General features: G+C 37.7%; 1 protein-coding gene across 3 annotated transcripts in view; it reads right to left on the minus strand.

Moving 5' to 3' along the window:
- DCLK1 (doublecortin like kinase 1) overlaps positions 1-22,163 on the minus strand; it is a 242,762-nt gene that overhangs the window by 98,876 nt on the left and 121,723 nt on the right. For all 3 annotated transcript variants that reach the window (XM_057377978.1, XM_057377979.1, XM_057377981.1), the window contains exon 4: positions 18,117-18,216. In XM_057377978.1, the coding sequence (XP_057233961.1) occupies positions 18,117-18,216 (100 nt within the window). The remainder of the gene's footprint in view (positions 1-18,116; positions 18,217-22,163) is intronic.

The raw sequence follows: 22,163 nt of genomic DNA on the forward strand, positions 1-22,163 counted from the left end.
GAAATCAATAGATCATTGAAGGAAGAAAATCCCTAAGCAACAGAATCTATACACTGGGGATTAAAGATTTGTTGCCATTTGTGTATGCACACATGCGTACGTCTATCCGGAAAATATTTTTGGTTCTTTGCTTACAGTGTACCTACTCTCATAATAGTCCAATTTTAGCTCCACGCATCATTTCTATTTCTGCCCTTCTCTGTCACAGACCATGCATTGCCACTCAGTTGCTTACAACGTGAGGGTAAAGGAAAACATGCGAACTAATTTATTCCTTTGGAGAAACTTGGAAGTAAAAACAGGGTAAAATTATTAGCATAAAATTTATTGAGCATCAAGCTCCAATGGCTTCTCACCAGCATTTTTAAACCATTTTAGCTCTCCCCTGTCCTGTGATGAGATGAGCCAGCAAAGATGGGACACTTTCCTCACATGAAGGGTTGCAGTCTAAGAAGGCACAGCTTCAACACTGCATAAATCACACCAGTAACTGCTGCACCACATTTAGTAATCTTTTGGCATCTTACAGTTTAAGTATCTAACAGCACAGATAATATATTAAGATGTGTAAACCAACACCTAGTCAAATAAAATCCTTCTAAAACCCAATTTAGCTGGCCCCAGACAATTATGTTTTTGTTTTGCCCCTGTTTATCTCTGAAGTTACAGTTTCTAGCTAACCTACACACTGTTTCATAACCTAAGGATCAGATATTTAAGTCTGAGATTTTAATTAGTGCTCTCTGGCTTTAAAATACCCAGGAGATACATATCACTGTTTCATTTCATTTTTCCTTCTTCATTACTGGGTTTGCAGATCACAGGCAACTTTGAAGAAAATGAGGCCAGCTTCAACTAGACTAGCATTATTGSAATCATATTCTACCTATTTAGGCACTTCTAATATACACAATATGTGGCATTTAAACATTTTCCAAGCAGGAGGCCTGACAGCAAAAGTTTTTTCTAATTATAAATGTACAGCAAGTGTATATTGCAGTAGGAAGAATGCACTGAAATGCAAAAATCATGTTTTGAGCGGAGGATCTTTTTTTCTTTCACTTCTCCTCTTCTCCTGTAAACAAGTGTTTACTAGTTTACTGAAGTTGTTCCCATTTATGAAGTACTAACCACTCCCACAAAAATGTACAACCTTTGTCATGAAGAATTTGACAAAAAGGAAGTACTAACATGTCTAGACAGAACCATACAGAAATATGGACAGGATGTAATGACTTTAAACTAAAAGAAGGTAGATTTAGACTAGATATAAGGAAGACATTTTTTACTCTGAGGCTTGTGAACCACTGGAACAGGCTGCCCAGAGAGGTGTTAAATGCTCCATCCTTGGAAACACTCGTGGTCCACTGGATGGGGCTCTGAGCAATCTGATCCAGTTTAAGATGTCCCTGATCATCGGCAGGAGGGGATTGGCCTAGATGAGCTTTGAAGGTTCTTCCCAATCCAAACTATTCTATGATGCTAAGATTCCAAAATCTCATGTCAGCCACACATGAAAAACACAGATATCAGAAAGCCAATGTCTAATTTAAATACTGTTCTCCTGAATTTGTACAAGGTGGTGAGTAATGGTATTTTGAAGTATCATTGTTAATAAAAAGGACATTGTGAACTTAGTGTRGCATCATAAACTGTTTCCCAAAGTGAAGGTAAAGACAGGCGTGCAGCTTTAAATAGTTTTGAGAAATGCTTATGTAGGTTATTTTAAAAGGAGGAGAAGGATACTTCCCCCTCATGTTAATCACCGATTATTTTCTATTGCCATTCACACAACTGCACCATCAGGTTTACCAGAAGATAAATAATATCACTGAAAAAAGATGTGAGAACTAAATCTTCGGGGTAAGTCCAGAAAGTTTATTCCACATGTGTATGGAAGGACAGGAAAGGAAAGTTCTGGAAAACATGGTGCAAATTGGCTACCAAGGTTAAGAATACTTGTTGGAGAGCAGGTAACATTAGGAACTGCTCAGAGGAAAGGTAGGTTCTCTTAAGGGACTTCTGGGCCATTTAAGAGAGAATTATGTTCTAATCTCATTCAGAAAGCATCCATTATGTGCTTATAATGCTAAGAAATTTTCCCTTGTTATCTGTTGAGAAGCTGCCCATATGAAATCTCTGCCACAGCCAACATGCTACCATGATCTAATTAGTCTTGGGAATGCTTTCTCAGATTATTCCTACAAGTGACTTCTTTTTTCAAATTTACCATGTAAGCAGAAAGCATTTCTCAGAAACATGGTCTCTTAAGAAAGCAGGAAACTTTACAGCCTTCCTGCTGAACTATTCTATTCTATTATCTCCTGAACAACTTCATACTTCACAAAATCATACGAGGCTCCTGCCTCGGTTTGAGACAACGTTTTCAAAGAAAAACATTACAGAGTAAATGTTTTTTCTGAAGTGAAAAATTTGATAATTTTTTTTTTTTTTTACTAATATGAAATAGATGTTTGGGTAAAAGTGAAGATAAAAAATAAAGTAGTTTATTAACAAAACACAGTGCTTACATGACACAGATGAAAAGTAACTGTTAGATATTTAAAACTTAGGAACACATGCTGCTTTCTCTTCCCACAACAACTTCGCCATGTGTTGCAGAGAAAATGGTGACCCTTGATTCTGGGAAAAGAAACAAAAAGAAAAGAAAAAAAMCCACGTGGCCATTCTCGCAACAGTGGCAAAAAAAAAGTTGGATTATAGTCCTTTTTTTACTGTGGATGTAACAGAGGGTTCGGTGTGTTTTTCTGTCGCTGGCTTGGCTTTTTCCGGAGTCCAGGAGGAGACAGAGCTATGCAGCCTGTCTCTGTTGGCCGCCAAATTATTCTAGAAGCAGAATTAAAGCAGCTGCAGAAGGGGTCCGTCTAGGGAAAAGCTGTTTGCCTAAGCTCGCAAACTTGAGCAAGCTAAACAGGCAACAATGTAACTCTGCTGCCCGCAGCGAGGAAGGACTTCTCGAGGCTCCGAGGTGAGCTCAAAAACTAAGCTGAGCTCTAAAAGGAAGCTGAGCTGCAAAAGCAAACAGCTGCACAGCAGCCCACGCCACCTTCTCAGCTGCCCCTGCCCCTTCTTCCAGGTCAGATTTAAAGGCACAAGCASCTTTTGGGCATACAAGCTGATGAATATAGGAATACAGGATTGGCACAAAATCAACCCAAGACAGCTCCATTCAAATACATTAAGAGTATATGAAGAGCTAACATAAATACACAGATACAGGTATTCCTATACATCACAGGAAACTGATATGTTGCCATTTATTTGARAGTTTTGAAAAGGTGTATCTTCCCTATAACTTTCACAGATAAAGCAAAGAAACCCCACAGGTATGTCAATATCCTGGGACAGCAACAACAATTGTACAATTGTCTTCAAACCAATAATGTGAAACATGAGTTATGAGAATATGAGCACTTGAAACCTTCCACATTACAGTTTGTTGGAAGAGAAGAGGGTCCTGCCCTACACTGTGCAGTCAACATCCTACCCCAAAGGCAAAGACTCCCAAAAGCTAACAACATTCCTGTAGTTTAATGAAGACTACTCAGGTGCCTTTAAAAGGAAGCTTCACTTGGATTCAGCTACAACAATATCATTTTAAAAAGTCAATAAACAGAGCTGTTGATAAATATCCCCTGAAGAGTTTCCATTACTGACARTATATATGCCTCTCTTTTCTTGATAACAATCACTGAACTTCTTTATTCAGGTTTCCTGTTGCACCAAGACCTATCTATTTCCAGCATCATGGAGGCACTCAGGATTCATTCTAAAGGAATGGTACAAAAGGGACTGCAAAAAACCCCAATAATCACAAGTTCCTTTATGGTCTTTCAGATCCTATGATTGTGTATATTAGATCTTGAGAGAATTAGCCTGGCACAGTCTCAGGCTAGAAGCRTTTCCCATTATCTTTAAAAAGAAGAGATATAAAAAAATATTTATGAATATCCCACTTGACCCTACAAAGATTTTTATTTTGCACTGTACCCATAAACTCCAGTTATTTTTAAATCTTTCAAAGAAGGCCTATCACACCTGTGTACCATGAACAATTACTGATACATAGTTTTATCTTCATCCATAAACATCTGACACTTATAGCAAGTACCAAATACCTAATAAGCACTTGAATCAAATTCAGAGTCAGAAACAATGAYACCACAAAAGTAACAAGAAGAAATATTCAATATCCTATCTCACTGAAGATGCAAGTCGTTAAAGCACAATGCAATGCAAGTTATATTAGCACTCAACAAAATAAAAATCCAAGGAATGCAAACTATTTTAAAAAAATCTATCCATTATTTTTACTTTTAATGTAACAAAGAAACACACCGCATMAAAAAAACTCTTATTTTTGCCAGAAAAATTCATCAGTGCTTCTGAAAYGGGAGTTAATCCCTTTGACTTCAGCTAGTGCCAAACCTTGGGGCTGGGAAGGCTATGCTTATCAGAGGACCCAGGAAAAGAATTGAGATAACAAAAAAAAGCATGTTCTCCACAAATTCAGGGGTCACTTGTGATGACTGAAAACTTTGTAGCACATTCCTGGAGTCCAGAGACAAAGTACTTGATAAGACTTTCAGCTCTAGTGCTCATGAATAACCATGGCTCACATATAAGGAGTCTGCTGATATATCAACTCATGAATCACTTTATGAAACTCTCAACCCTGACATTAACTGACAAAGGCTTTGCTCTTTCCAGAGCTACTTCTCGCTTCAGACCAGTCACCAGACACAAGCACAACACAGTAAGAATTTTATTTCTTTTAATAAGGTCCCATACTACTTCAGCGCCTAARAAGTTCTGAAAATTTAAATGCACACTACATCTTTCAACCTGTCCCAGACTCTGAGACCTCCAGGCATAAATGGGGAAATGAAGAGTAAAGAGTATATATTTAAATACCACAAGGCAGGAAAGGAGTAACAGCACACTATTTGTATGRGGTTGGAACTCTTTTAGTTTTTTTTTCTTCCGTGCTTGGGCACAAGTTTCTTCAAATTACCTTGAACGGCTTGTTGGACTACCTGTACAGTACCAGCTTGCAAGGAAATCCTTCTTTGCAGTGTTAACATTTCAGTTTAAGGATAGTTAAATAACTGCTGTAGTGACGTTCTTGTTGGACCAGATGTAATTATGAGACGTGAAACGTGGTCATTCTTAAATCCTTTGAAAATTATACTTTTCTCTTTTTTTTTGGCCCCAACAAATACGACTTTAAATTTGGTAAAGGTTCACAAAACACTGATAGCAAAACTATCTGACTCACAGAGAAATGAGAAATATATGGGTAGATCATAAAACTCCAGAGAAAATTTAGGAATGTAAGAGAAATATATTTATTTTCCACAATATGAAGGATATTGTTTAATCAGTTTTAAAAGTAAAAGTAACGGTAAATTCTCTTTTCACTCAGATGCTCTCAACAAAAAAAATAAAAAACCAGGCATTGGACTAACTGAAGATCACTGTTTGCTCAATGTATGTGAAATGTCTAAGTTCATCGACAAAAGGAAGAAAGACACCTCTAAACACAAACCTGAGGTACTGGTGTGATTAAGGAGCTATACCTATGGCATTTTGGTTTATGGATGCAACTTAAGAAAGGGTAACGTTTCCTCGTGCTGGATTATCACTTTCAAAGTTAAGGTTCCTTCACTCTCAAAGTKGTTTCACCGATGCAAAACAGATTCCCAAGAGTGTGGTCCACCTGGGTGACAAAGTGACACCTGATATGGCCATAAGGTGCTTCATCCCATTACCAGGCAATTGGGACATTTACTTATACAGACAATTTATGTTTAATGCCTTTTTATTTTTGCTTATAAGTGATGATGGATACAGACAGTGCAAACCATCCTAGGAAGGAAGAGCTGAATGGAAGTGCTTTTTCTCCCTGATGTATCTCCTTACTTAGTAGATATAGACACATGTATCTTCTTACTTCCTCCCTCTTCAGTTTCATGTGTCTTGCATTCCTGCATGCAAGATATCAGTACACTTGTTTTAGAGGTGGAAAATATGGACCAGTCCCAGTAAGAATCAGATTATTTCAGACTGCCAGGAAGTCATTCATTCTGGTACCTCATATAGATCTATCCATGTGTAGGGCTTTAAGCCCTAAGGAGCTGGAAAATATGGACCAGTGGAAAATATGGACCAGTGCCAGTAAGAATCAGATTATTTCAGGCTACCAGGAAATCATTGGTTCTGGTACCTCATATAGATCTATCCATGTGTAGGGCTTTAAGCTATAATTAAAGATTTATCCATGACAAGAATATCAGGTATCTTGGAACCCTGTACAAAATGTTAGCAGTTCTGTGCTACCTTGCTATGTACCTGCAGTACTTATGAAACTACTGCCATGTTTACTTCGCATTTCCTGTAGGTTTTCCTCTTACCTTGTCCTTTATCAAACATAATCCATCCATCCATCCATCCATCCATCCATCCATCCATCCATCCATCCATCCATCCATCCATCCATCCATCCATTCATCCATCCATCCACCCATCCATCCATCCATCTAAAAGAGATTTTTATCCCAGGGCAGTGGGGTGTGGGTGTTGTGGAGGTGGCTTTGGCTCCTTTCACATCATGCTCCTGGCTTCCTTATAAAAAGCTGTATCCAAATCTAGACCAATTCATCAGCCACCAATCACACACTTCTCCAAAGAATGCAATTATTCCAAATTCTAATGTGTGTAGTGGGTATTAATTTGGTTTGGGTTGGCAGGAACATGCAAGTAGGTGTAGATTGCTTGTAAGGGGTAGGAAAAGGAGATGAAACTTTGGAAAAATTGATTTAAAAAAATAGAGAAGGAGTTATAAAAGCTGTRTTTTTGTTCCATTTAAACACAAGCTGTTATGTAAGTGTCTGCTGCAGTAGGTCTGGTTTTAAAGAAAGTTAAAGAGGCATGCACTGGCTCTCTTGCAGCACATAAAGTTATTTAACATATCTCAAGGAATTCAAAATATTACAGATTGAGTTTTTTCCTAGTTAGTGCCGCAAATGTGCCTGTAATAAGAGTATTAAAAGTTAGCAGGCAGAAATTTTTAAAGAACAAAACCATAAAATGATGTTGTCTGAAAAGATTAAACCACCTGGTATTGTAATGGCTTTTTAAACTAACAACACTACCTGGGAGGCCTGCAAAAATAAAGAAAAAAGAATGTCTACAGTGTGAATTATTAATGATTTTGAATATTTTAATCAATTTTTCACACACATAAGAAAAAAATATTGAGCTGCAACATCAGAGAAATATCAAACCAACCGGAGCCTAAGGAATTCACTAATGGATACAGAAAAAAAAGGCAAAACTGGAGATTCAAACTTACTACAATCTGGAGCTCCTCCACAGTTATTTTTTACAGACAAATCCCCATGCACCAAACAATTAATCACTGCACTCTWACCAAAACAAATATGTTTATATGCTGATGCTAAACCAATATTCACACCGGGACTCTCATGCCTCACASCATGAACTGTGCTGCAAGGTGGGCAACAAAACCCACCTGCCATCTAAAAGCACATACAATTAATTGCCAGACCACCCACATTTTTGCTTCTTCAACCTCCTCAAGAGTACCAGGCAGATTTATCACAACATTGCTTTACCTATCAACAAAAAACCCAGAAATTAAGTCTTCCAAGTTAAAAAATGTCAAGGACTCCAGAGCTGTCTCTAACTTAAAGATCCCTAGGCAGCTTTTGCCTCTAATATTAATGGGTTCTCCTTGAACGCTGTCTGGCTCAGGCAATTAACTTTTACTATAATTATTTTGATAAAACTAAAGTAAACAGGCTGAGTCATCCTGGCAATAGGCTAGCACTGGGATATCTGGAAAATGTGGCTTCACTAAGAACATCTGCTAACACCACAACACTTACTGAGGTGTGTAAAGTCCCAGTGTTGTTTTTTTTTCTTCTGAGAAAGTTTAAATAATTGCTGATTGAAAATGTGTGTTGGGCTGGAAATAGCCCATGAAACCATTTTTTATTCTGTGTACCACAGCATAATTCAGAGATTGATCAGAGGGGTGCTTTGAAATTTACGTATGAGTTTATTCACAGGCTGATGTCCTCTCTGAAARCTCAAAGGGACTGTTTTTATTCAATATGGAAAGTCAGATCAATTAAAAATGAAGAGAAGCTTTACTAATATCAGGGGGTATGCATCACAGGAAGGTGCAGATCATTAAATGTTGTTACTGCCTTAATAGCCTATACAAATTCATCTTTTCCTGAACAGTGAACAGATCTTACTAGGACATGAAACATTTTGCAACTGACTCAACTTCAGCATTTTCTCTGAGACAGTAATTCTCATTTCTCCAAAGATTCTGATTAGAAAGGGCCTTTTCTCACATGATGTACTTTATTTTTTGCTGAATAAGGAAGCCAAAAAATTGAAATAGTAGATCTGTCATTACTATACTGTATCATGACCCCAGTTTGTGATGGTTTGTTTGYTGTGTTTTTGTGGGGTTTTTTAACCTCCACATCTGTCTAATACCTTTCCTCAAAATCAGCATAATTTTTGCAAATGTGACTAGATGACTATTTCCATTGCTAGGTTTTGGTATGGACATCTTTACTAAGCAATTCTCCTTAGGCTTTCCATTTACTGCCAGTTGAACCTTGGACCCTTACCAATATATTTTGGACAGATGCAAACCTAAGACAGCTTTTGGCTTGCTTTTTGGTTGAAATTCCAAACCTTCTTCAAAGTTCAAGTCCCCATACTCTTAACTCTAATGAACTTCACTGACAAATTCTTCCTAATTTTCAAACTGCTCCCTCTTAATATAAAAAAACCCTCTAGGTATTGGGTTGGTTTCGTTTTCTGGTCAACATAAATGAAATCAATATATGATTACAACATCTAATTCTCTCCTTRGGACAGCTTTTTTTTGCAATGTCATTATTATTAACAGCACTAAATCTAAATAGATAAACGTTCCCAGTTAGCATTAGTCTGTTATATGCATCTAGGAAGTGTAATGCACCTCAYAGTATACTAATATTTCTCCTGCTGGTGACAACTACCACAACTATCTGTCTGCATCTAGTCTGAGCTATGGTCCCAGAAGACTCCCACCAGAATCTCAGGAGAGGCATCTTCCCCAAAGTGATTTTTAAAAAGTATCCAGCTTTATTTATGCAGGTTTGTCATTATTATTAAATGCTTTAGTATGAATTTTAAAATCCCATTTTTAAAGTAAATTTTAAGCAATTTACTTGATCCTAAAGTTAGGCTCTCTCTGTTGAATATTTCCCATGGTTTCTCAATTTCTATTTTTAAGTGGGAAAGAACATAGCCTACCTTAGAGCCTGGCAGTATACAGCAACTGCTATGCAAAAATAAATCTATTCCACCTTCTGAAATCACTTATCCTGCAGACATCAATGTGTGCTTGTAAGACAGAAAAAGCATATACAGTTTAAGACAGAATTTGTATAAAGCCTCATCAAATTTGTTCTCTTCCAGGATGTTTTTTCTTTCTGAAAATGGTATCCACATCAGAAACTGCGTTGCTCTGTAAATTGTCCTCCTTTTTTTCACAAGACAATCCTAACAGTTCTAAGTAGCTGTGAAAAAAAATCTTTTCTATTCCAGAGTAACAGGAAAAACTAAGCAACTTAAATTTCTTTGTCTTTTAACCACTTTACACTCTTTCAGAAATGATTAGCAATCTTCCAAAAACTTTCCTTGAACCTGATCCTTCATTTCAAAGAATGAAATCTCATGTTAGCCCCCTTCTTGCTTTAATAAATTTTAAGTTCCTAGAAGATTTTCTTTCAAAAGGAAAAAAAAAAGGGTTACAATTCCTGTAGAACAAAATTTTTAAAAGCACTGACTGAAGAATAAAAGAAGCCAAAGAAGAGATCCATGACCTACCACCTACGGGTGTTCAATTCCATGGCAACATGAAACTTCCTAAAGATTATTCAGCCTTATATTATTTTATGTATATTATTAGCATCCAGTTCTCCTGCAGGGAGCTGTGCTATGACAAAAGATTTGTTYGAAGGTGACTGTTCACAGAGGCAACCTGAGGGGTCAGGTAAGACTTTTGAGGTTTTCAATGGGAAATTCCTGTAGGTTGCATTTTGCAAACAACAGCACTGAGCCACTCTTGTAGCATATACTGTGAGCCATCAGTCTTGCAGTGCAGACCCGTGCAGCCATTATACAGAAATCTTCTACTGGCCTTTATACCTGATATATTTGTGTCTGTACACACAGTATCTCACTGAATATGTATGACAATATAACAATGAATATCTGTCACTGGCATACTCCCATTTTCTGACTTTATCCTTTTGAAATATTTTCCAAGTTGTGCTTGATTCTCTCTCAGCTGCTGTACTGAAGTTTATGTTTGATAAGAATATAATAAAAAGCTTTTAATGAGTATTAAGGATGAATACATTTTCTTCATATGCCTTCAGAATATTTCTGCTTTCTAAAAGCTAAGGAACTCTGGATATTGAATAATTATTCTCTTTTTCACAATATTTTACCAGGACAAAAGAATCTGGACAGCTCTGGCACCAGAAAAGTGCACACATACTTACTTAGGACATCACAAAACTCCAGGTAGGGCCTGTATCTATGATGAAATTGGAAAGGCAGGTCTCCAGGGCACATCCTAATACACTTAAGCAGCTGGCATAGTTTGCTCAGGTTCTGAGACCGAGCAATGAAGCACTGACGCTAAAAGAGCTATTCATGTTGAAGCTGTGTCATATACAAACTTGTAATGGGACTGAGTAGCTCATGTAAAGTACTTCCTGCAACAGAATACTCTTTCACAAATTGATTCAGTTCTCACAGTTTGCAGCATTGGAAAGCATCTGTGAAAAGGACAAATGTACTCGCCACGATTACCAACACTGTATGCTCCATTTTACCTGACTAACAAGACAAGAAAGCACAAAGATAAACATACGAGAAAGGTTTCTAAACATCTTCCATGTCAAACTTCTCTATGCTCTTCACCAATCTCCTTAACAAACTTGGTGGAGGAGGTTATAATACACAGCTACTATCTTCTACTGCCATAACCACTGGAACTGGAAAAGTAAAACAAAAAATCTCTCCTAAAAAGAACTGAAAGTAAGCTGCTATTTTGGAAGTTATCATCTTCTGAGGGTCAGACTGAACACACAAGATCAAAACTCAACCTGTGATCTAGAAAGGAATATTACACAAACTGTGGAATATCATCAAAGGCTGCAAAAGAAAGCAACTTCCATGGCAAAAAAATAGATATGAGACAGACAAAGTTAGAGCTTGAGTCCCAAGATCTACCCTGTTGTATCTATCAAATTTCCATGTTTATTCCCCAGAAATGAAAATTTGTTTAGAAAAGTGGTCACAAACATTGGAATTGCGCTTTCTGCATTTGGATATACAACAGAGATGTTCACAGTTTGGGAAAATAGCTCAAAATGTTCTGTAAGAAAAATGTTCTCCTGGACCACCTGATTAATCTAAATATTCGAGATTTAAGGCAAAACAAAATTAAAACAAAAGAGCAAAAATATCAAGCTATAGAAAACAAATATTCTGACTACYCTTATTTACTATTTAATAACATTAGCAGTTATGATTAAATTCTCTTGTACTTTAAGATAATGATATTGGTGATGTTTAATAACAATTTATCTTTTCTTTAAAACAAGCTGAAGTTTTATAAATTCCCAACATAAATACAATTTATTAATATGTAAATATTATTGAGGAAATCCTTGGTATTTTTGGGCACAGTTTTCAGCACTTTTATATCCAAAATAGAGCTTTACTGATGAAAAAGGTTGAAGGAATATGCACACTCAAACCTCATAATGCGAATGAAATGTGAATTTCCACCCGTTCTAGTTTATTGGATAGTGTTTCGTTCATGCTATTTTTAACAGACATCAGGGAAAGCAAATACTTCAGAAAGCATATTGAAGAAAATTTGATTCAATGAGCAGAATGAATTAGCATTAACTGAAGTATAACTGCTTGGCCAGTTTCAATGGCTGTTTTATAAGCTGTAAGCGACCACAATTTTTCCTGGCTATACATACAGGCAACTTCTTCACTGCAACATGGGTGAAAAGTTAACCATGCAAATATCTATGCATGCATGGTGAGGAGCTGAGGAAAGGGACATGCATTTCAGTGTAAATCTGGACAGGAAAGCACATGTCATCTTCTTGAAAGCTCTAACATCCTTTATTCATATCTATAGATCTGTCAGGTGAGGGGGAAGCAAAGATTTATGATTGAAGTGGCCAAGCTTTCCCTGCAAGAGATGTTTAGGCAGAAAGGTGAGAAGCAATGTCTCAAATAAGTAGACTTGTGAGACACAGCGAAGAATATTGAAAGCAAAAAGCTTGCAGACAACAGATAAAGAAGTGGGCTTATGTAAACAAGAACATATCTATAACAAAGGCACATCTTAAAAGAGAATATTCTGCACAGAATAAAACTGAAGTTCTGTATATGCTCACATTTTTCATGTGAGCAGCTCATTTGACTCAAGCGTTACTACAGATTTTATTTAATGAACAGCACATGACATTATATTAACAGCCACCTGACAATCACGCTAACAGCTTGTTCTGAATGCTTTACTGAAGATAAGCATCCTCCTTTCAARAGTTCAACACAACAGAAACAAGTGAGTCACCCACAAGCTGCCGTGCGGCTGAGCACTTCCTGCAGCCAGGACTGGGCTGGGTGCAGGGGCCTGGGAAGCGAGGAGGTGCTTCCAGCAGGGCTGGACACAGGTGGTCTCAGAGAGGGGGTAGGGTTTTGGAATTGTCCCACTCCTGGATGAAAGAGAGATCCTGYTAACATACTTATTGTGAGGAAGGGAATGAGGACAAGTACTGATGTGCCAGATGGGAAGGAGCTGAGGGTACTGTGCAATTGCCTACAGCACTAAGAGAGGGTGGAGACAAAAATGGAGGTCCTGGAGTAGGAAAGTAAAAGGGGCATTGAATGAAAATCAATTGGAAAAGCAACTTCTTTCCTTCTTCTGTTTCTGAACCATTAGCCTAAGTGGTACATTCAGMCAGAGCCTGGGCTCTCCTGCCTTAGTTTGTTTCTGCCTCATACACAGAGTATCTGTTTCCAAGGCCCAGCAGCTACTGACATTTGAAAATATCACGCTGCAGTGGAACACTTTATGCCTCTGTTGAAAGCAAAGTTGCATCTCAAAGTCCCCAGAACCCACCACTGCTTTCCAAAGCACGAGTTTTTGATGAGGGCAGAGTAAATCAGCCAGCGTGCTCTCCACTCCTAAGTCCAGCCAAAAGCTGCTTAACACATCAGTCTCTGTCCTATAAATCAGGGTAGATGAGGACTATAACCGACTTCCCCTTCCTCCCTCTTTTAGGAAGGGCAGATTAATGAGGGCTACAGAAACATGAGAGCTATTAACAGGGATAAACACGTTACCCCTGACCCTGACCGCAGTTACTGGATCAGCTGCGTRTGCATGCCTCCCTGCACACACACACACGTGTGTGTGGACAACACAGCATTCAGATTTTCCTGGCACGTTGTCTGCTGCTGGCAAGATGAAGCAGTAACACTGCTGACACAGAGATGCTGAGGACTAACATAGGCCAGCGAAGTCGAAGTGAAATTAGGTTTCAAAGATTCCAGTCTTAATTTTCCCCTAAAACAGTCATTGTCTTCATAGTTTCCATATGAAGTTGTTTTCACATCCAGGCATTCTATATTGGTTACAATCTGCTTGGAGGCAGGGACTTTGGCTTTGGCCAGCTGAGATTGCAGCTTTTGTACATGATGTATCTCAGTACATGATGAAGTCTGCCATACTCTCTTTGTGCAACTCTCAAGCTTCCAAAGCACTCAGACAACATTAACAGAACATAAAAAATAATTCAGTTAAAAAAAAATCAAGTCCAATACTGCCAGCCTCAAAAGCTCTCTTATTTTACAGAGCTAAGAAAGAAATATTTGCATAAGCACAGGGGATGTTCTGATTTAGGGCAAATTTCATGAGTTACTCACATTGCAAGCTCCTATTTAGGTGCTTAAACAATTGCTGATTGCAAATATTTTTGTGAGAGTCACCTTTGAACCCTAATCTTTGCCAATACACAGCTGAGGGCTATTGAAAGGCATCCTCTGACCTCTTCTTCGACAACTCAACAACCACCAGTTAAAGACAACCTGGGATTTCTGGGAGATTTTCCAAAACTGCAAGCTAACAATGCCTAAAGCAGTCACTGCCATATTCTATGCTGAGGAATTTTTCTTCTTACTAGCTGAYGTWATGCGTGTGCTTCATTAATACAATGCTTTTATGCTTACATACCCCATAAAAACTTTCTATGAAAATAGCATCACCACTGATGCTTGACAAACAAGTATTTACTTCTTAATTTCACAGTCACTCACATGCATCTTTATGTCCCATATGCAACTCTCATGATGAAAGTGTGTGCGGCAATCGTACCTATTGATCATGTCAGATATGGAGATGATTGATAGAAATTAYGATGGGGATAGTGCCTATTGTTTCTGCATTTCATCCAATAAAGAGTTTGTTTAGCATGAAAACCATCTGTACATCAAGGGAGGGAAGAAACTGCAATGTATACTGCAGACCACTTGTTTTTCCTCTTTGATGGAACCCTAATTAACTGACTTTTCTTAACTGATTGCCAAGGGGTTATGCAGTGCCTCTTCCTGAAAGACATAAAACAGAGAAGGGAGATGATACCAAAAAAGAACACCCTAATTCAAGGGCAGGTTAGAGCCTGAAGTGAAAGCAAAGAAAAGCTGAACTAATTGTTCAGCCCAAAGAAAAGAAAATTGATGAGCCCATAGATTTTTTTCAAAGAAAAGGGAATCATCTGTTTCCCATGGCCAAAGTAGATAAGAAATGTCATAATGGATTTCATTTATAACAAGGGAATCTGGGGAAGATAGCTGAAAAAGAGTTAGAAGAATTTACCATTGGCACAGAATGTCACAGGAGGATACAGATTTGTCTCAACATAGGTTTTAAAGGAGCTTGTTAGACAAGTATGCCAGAAATTAAATGTGGAATGCAAATCCCACGCTTAGATGGGGAGATTGATTCACTGACTTCTGGACTGGTTTTACTAAATTTCTGATTCCATGGCTTTTAGAATGTGGTCTCCAATGGCAAGAGCAAGCTATGGGAGGAAGAGAAACAAAAAATGACCAGAAATAATGCAGACTAATGATATTTTAGAGCTTTCATTTCTGATAAGGTGGAATTAATCTCATCCTAAAAGTTTTTTCAGCAACTTAAAAAACRTAAGAAGTAGATAAGAACACTATATCAGTCGTATAGATGCCTTTACAGAAGCCAACCAGACATTCCTCCAGCATAATTCACATGAACTCTTCAAAACATCTGCTTTCAACTGAGTCAACCAAACATCTACTTTGTCAGTAAGTTTTATTTACTGGAAAAGAAATYTGCTGGGGATGGCTCAGTCCCAGGCACCCACATGCAGCTACCTAGTGCTAGCTAAAATGAATCCCAGTACAGGTRACTGGCTTCCCAACTCCATAAACTTTGCCTCTTGCTCATCTCTAGTATCAGGAGTTCTGAACCCAGACCACAAAACAAGGGCATTGTTCCTCCCTGAGAAGTAACTCCCAAAAGTGCAGAACACTGATTATTAATATATTTATTGTCTCTACTTCTYCTTCCCAAATTTTGCTTTTCTTTACTTCTTCTGCTGCAACAGAAGAAGTAAATATTTATTGTCTCTACTTCTCCTTCCCAAATTTTGCTTTTCTTTACTTCTTCTGCTGCAACACCTTAACTATTATTCTCATCATCTGGMTGAAATTTGAGAGTACTGGAGGGATGTAGTGACAAACTAGCAGAGTGTTGCTTCAAGATGGTTTTCAGGGAAGCAGAGACAGACTTCAGAACCCTTGTACAGTTGGACACCACTTCCTAATATTTGCAATGTACTCAGATTAACATGAGGAACACACAGACACACACTGTGATCACACAAATTTCMTTTGCCAAGCAAAACAAGTTAAGAACTCTTTTTTTAAATTTTCTTTCCAACTCTTGCTCCTGCTCAGAGAAGGATGACTCGATGCACATCAGTTGGTACACCAGCTGTTCCTGGCAAGAAACYTAAACAAATTCTCTGATACCAAACCTCCTGAAAAAGAGAGAGCCAAGTTGATGTGCATTTCTCAAAGGAATWAGAGACATAGTCTGGAATCTGATTTTCTCCCCTTTGTACACTCCTATAGTAAAAACAGTCAATGTTCACTAAATCTTTACCTGACAGAAAAGCAAGCACTACAACAAGCAGCTAAATTTGTGTTTTCAGCATAGATTTTAAGGATTTCTCTCTTTTAAAGATCAGTATAAAATGGTTTTATACACCTAAGTTTCAGAGAAAGATAGTGCCTAGTAGAAGAGTTGCTGATATGCCAGACAAAGACTAAGCAGAGTCAGGCTATATCTGTACTTTGACACAGGACCTCCAAAAACCAGTTACATATTTCAAAGGGATTTAGACAAATCTGTTGTCAGCACTTCTTGAGTCACTGCTCGAAAAACTGCCACAGGATTCACTGAGAGGAGACTCTGGGCAGCCACCAGTGTGACCTTTCTGATATGAGACAGAAGTGAATCCAGACTGCACTGTCAGCTACCCGGGTCTCCTCTCACTAAAGGAAAGGACCTCCATTCTGGGCTCAAAGCCACCTGGGAAATGCCTTTGCTGCTCAAATGTTGCCCTCACCTTTTTAATACCTGTCCTAAAGACAGCTAAAGCTATTTTTTTAGCTTTAGTACATTTTGCCTTAGAGGCAACCACAGCAACTTCATTACGAAAAAGAGCAGCTCTGGTGCTCTATTTTGATTTTTATTTCCATATTATAAGGTCCTCTAGAGGAAGGCAGAATGTGTTTTGCTTTTGTCTGTGCCTGACACAAAATGTCATTCCCTTGCCCAGAAGACATCTCCTTTTCCAGTTATCCTTCAACTCACAACATCAGGTCTGCACGAGTGGTCACCTTCTGCTCCCGCCCAAGCTAATGGAGCATTTKTCTGGATGCAGGTGAACCAAGAATCCCTCCAATTTCACAGGTTAGTCAGAGTAATACAATTGCATTATCTTGAATTGTGAAAGTATAATTGCATCAAAACTAACGGTGAAGCAGTGAAGCTAAGCAGGTACGTATACAGTAACTGTGAAGWAGCTACTGCTGTAACATAAATCTTCTCTGTCCAATTCTTCAGTCAACTGTTCTTTGAGACCTTTAATGTTTTGAAAAAATATGAGAGATTTTGATAGTAATGGATTACAAAGACACCATTGACTGAGAAGGAGTATAGGGGAAATAAAAACTGTCACTGTGCCTTGTTTTACACAAAAATAAATTCAATGTTGTTGGCAGCTTTGTTTGTCTGCTTGTTTAAATGCAAAAGGCCTAGTTAGTTTCTCTTCTTTTCCCTTACAACTGTGATTCCTAAGTCAGGAATATTGATTGTAACAATAAAGGTATCTGAAAATCAAACATACATTTTCCTTAGATGAATGCATACATTAATTTCATTATTGTATTATTCAGCCTCTGAAAAACAGAGAACTCCCTGAATTTTCTCAGATGACTTTGTCTGCMTTTGCTGATTATATTTATCTTCCATATCTTTCTTTATCACATTACCTATGAATCACTATCTAAATCTCAATGGTAAGTACTGTGAGCCTGAGAGATTCTGACAAGCAAACAGAAYAATTTCAAAGAGAAAATAAAGCCAAAACACAAAGAAAGACCTTGCAGAAACAGGAATTCCACCAAACATGACATTTCCTACAGTATGTGAAACTGAGGCTGGAATCAAGTTTTAAGCTGCAACAGRCAGACAACTTTATTGTTGCTTTCAATTCACTTATTTTCAGTATTTAGAACAAAAGTATTTCTTCTATTTTTAACATCAATTCAGATGACACTGCTTTGGTTTAATTAGCAAGATATGGAATTCTGCCCTCTACTCTCATTGTAAACATTTTAAAAATACATCTTACCACTTTCATCCAGCAAGAAATCATCCTGGTAACGGAACTTTTCTGGTCCACATGCAATAAAAATGTCATCATCACCAAAAAAATCCTGAAGGCACATGACCTGCAAGCAAAAAGGAAAGGAAGGCACTATATGAAACAACTCATCATCAGAAATGTAACAATAAATTCCTTTTTGTCTCCATCTGCATGAAAATTCCTCACATTTAATGGAATCCACAGGGCTTCATCTTCAGATAAATTTCAAAGTTGTGCTCTGACCATCTGTTACCAGTGAGAAACACTTTTATGGACAATTCAGGGAAAGATAAGACAAAAAACCATAACTGCCAGATTTATTACATGATGCTTCTATGGCATGAGGTAAACACCTTCTGTTTGTGCACAAGGTACCATTCCATCATTAGCGGGTAATTAATTTGCTTTTCAGTTCACATCTCTATCATTTGACTGCAATGAAACAAGGTTATAGCTTTKTATGCAGAATGAAATGCAGTTATTTCAGCAAAATCTCTCTGACAGGGAATGAAACTCATAGGGGTGAACTGAGCCTCTTCACAAGCTCTCCCTCTGCCAGCAGTCAGTGTGAAGTTCTCTTCAAAGGAACCAAACTGAACAGACAAGTCAGATGGGCTGGAATAATTCTTATAGTACTGAGTAAAATKATAATCTCTTTCTACTCCCATGTATGAAGAGTCAGGATTACATTGGTGCTTTGATGCCCCTATGTGACATTTCAGAGAGTTTATTGCAGCCTTTCAGTACCTAAAGGGGGCTTGGAAGAAAGATGGGGACAGACATTTAAGCAGAGCTTGTTGTGATAGGACAAGGGGTGATGGTTTTAAACCAAAAGAAAGAGGGTAGATATAAGGAAGACAGGGAGAATAGTGAAGCATGGAACAGGTTGCCCAGAGCGCCGGTAGATGTTCCATCCTTGGAAACATTCAAAGATGAGCTGGATGTGACTCTGAGCAACCAGATTTATTTGAAGATGTCCCTGCTCATAATGGGCTATTGGAACTACACAAGCTAAAGTCCCTTCCAACCCAAACCATTCTATGATGCTGATTTCCTTGCAACAGCTTTTAGTTATTTTACAAGGTACTGCTTAATAATTTAATCATTCAATTCATATGGAATCATATTAAACAAAGAATCAGTGACTTTAAAAAAAAATACTTTGGACTTACAGATCCAGTTTTGACAAATTTTAAAAACAAATTAGATATCTACCTACCTTTGAAAAAATCGAAGATACTTAATAAAGTCTTTCTCACATGTAAGAAGATTAAAAAAGGGTAATGTTGCTTATGTATTTTTATATAAAGTTCTGYAATTAAACAGTGCAATAATGTTTCAACAGGCTAATTTCACAGAGTTTCAGGTCTACAGCCAGTAAAGCAACACATAAACAATCTCGAAAAATTGACAAAAGAGTTGAGAACAGCTCATCCAAACAAGCCCCCTCAGAAAAAGCATTTAAAGCCTACAAATACACAAGTGAAAGAATCACCCAATGAGATTTTGCCAGATTTTGGCATAGAAAGTACCCYTACCAGTCTCAAGTAACTGGTGTCTAGGGGCTATAAAATTCRTATCATGCTTCCCAGAAATATGCCTGAAGGCTTTGACAACCACAGTTATAAGCCTTGACAGTAGAAATAACTTAAGGAAGAAAAATAGTGGTACATTTCATGAATTGCTTATAGACTACTATTCATTATTAAAACAATTTTAAAGGTAGAACATCAGCAAATAAAAAAAAAAAAAAAAAAAAAAGAAAAAAAAAAAAAAAAAAAAAAAAAAAAAAAAGGAAATTGAGAGAATAACAACTAGATGAAATCAATAAAAATAAAAAAAAAGACAAAGGTACTTCTTAAAATATCCTTTCCTTAAGCAATGCATGTAATTGTAAATTCAGGTCCACCACAACCCTATTTCTACGACCGTTGTCATCTTAACATCACATACTACCTGAACACCAACTTCAAAAATGTAAATATTTGATAGAGCTTTTTACCACGTTCCTACTCTATTTATGTTCTTTTAGTGTATCAGCCTCAGCAATCTTTAAATAAACTCATTTGTTTCCCATCTTCCTTTTTTGTCCACAAGACATATCCTGCCTATCTTCCCACCCCATACTCCCACCAAACTTCAAACATCTCTTCCCTTCAGTCAAGTTCCCCTGAAAYTGTCACTTCCCCCAATGCATGCACAAAGCTACTATTTTGCAGAATAACATTAAAAATCGTGTGATGTCTTCTTTGCTTCCCAACTTTGACCCACTTCTGAGGAGCAATAACCTTTACATTTGTCTTTATACTAAAGAACCAAACCAATAAKAAGCAACTCTAGGCACAAAGTTAAGCTGTTTTGACAACAAACATGAATACAAATTAAATTCAAAAATTATTAGATTCCAAAAACATTACGGATTTAATAGTAATCAAAAATTCTTGGATCTGCCAACTTAAAATTKTTACTTTCAAGCCTAAACAAGACATTACAATGCAGGTAGCAGCACCTAACCAGGCTCAACTAAGCAAATTTTTTAAGMATTTCAGGTTCAATCAGTGCAATTTATATGCAAGTAAGAAATAAAATAGGATTTACACGCAAAAAAAATACTTTGTACTTAGATATCTTTGGATTTTATTAAACTTTACACTTATAACTTGAAGTGTACTTATGCTTGCCTCTTCTCTCCTTGTCCTCAGTTTCACACTCTGTATGTCAAATTACAGCTTTTCTTGCCTCCTGAAATTTTAACMATTTTGGAATTATCATTCTAGCTCTTAAAAAAGGTCACAATTTCCTTCCATCTTCTTCCAGAATAACTTCTCCTAATGTTTCCAGTACCTTTTCATATGTCATGGGTTTAAACCCKTTTTTCCCTTATCCGAGTCACGGCACCAAAAATGTCGTAGTTCRAACTTGACCGAAAGCCACAAGCACCACACCCAACGACGTTCCCTCCCCCCCACCAGAGAGGCAGAAGGAAGAGCAAAAGCCCAATTAACACTAAAATTTATGGCTTTYAGATAACATAACATAATTGAGAGAAAGACATGTATGCGCTCCAGTAAATGGTCAGACAGGCTGAGTAACTTAAGTTGCAAAATAGATTTATTACTAAAAAACTACTAAGAATACTGCTGCACCGGGGAGGGGAACAAAGATAGGGAAAAATTTACAAGGAGAAGAAAAATAAAAGCGGACATTTTARGACACCTGTTATTCTTTCCAGGGACCCGTCTCTTTCTCAAGTGGTCCCTCTCCACCAACACCCCCCCATGCTTTCCCGCACACAAAAAGGGGAAGGAATGAAAGTTTAACATAGCTCAAACTACTCATTACGGTTGTCGTCCAGCATCATAGGAGAAGCATTCTTACAGCTCCAAGCTGTGGAAGGTCTTTTCCCAAGAAAAAGTCAGTGTATAACTGCTGATGACATGGGATTCTTTTCTCTACCTYGTGGGAGAAAGGAAAAAAAATGTTCTCCAAGGCCAAACTGCTTTATTTCGATGGCATAAGGCCACTATCAAAAATCTCCTGGCAGAATACAGCTTCTTCTAAGCATACACTTACTTAAGACGTGGGGTGGGGGCACCTTTTCCACTCCGCAGAACACAATTTCTTTTAAGTGTCAACTCGCTTCAGACATGAAGGGGGGCCAAGCCTCTTCCCCTTTTTCTTTGGCTTATGATCAGTTCAATCCAGTATTCAAAGGCTAGTTTGTTTTTTTTTTCTCAGAGCAAGGTCGCTCTCCTTTTCTATACAGGTCTCTCATTGAAGAAATAGTCATTTTGAGAACAGCTTGTTTTCTCCATGTCCGAGCACCGCAACAACAGCACAGCACCTGTCTTCTTCTTACTGTGATCTTGGGTGTCCATTGTTTTTCCTAAATCTCCTCACCCTCCTGCTCTGTTTTTCCCCAGTGCATGATACYAAGAATAAATACTAACAACCTAAAAACTAAATGGTGGCTGCGCTCTAGATTGTTTTAAATTCTTCTTAAGYACAAGACCCTATGTTATCACAGAGGTG

Source organism: Malurus melanocephalus, unplaced genomic scaffold (genome assembly GCF_030028575.1).
Source record: "Malurus melanocephalus ecotype Western Australia unplaced genomic scaffold, MMel_1.1 scaffold_336, whole genome shotgun sequence".
Lineage (NCBI taxonomy): Eukaryota > Metazoa > Chordata > Aves > Passeriformes > Maluridae > Malurus > Malurus melanocephalus.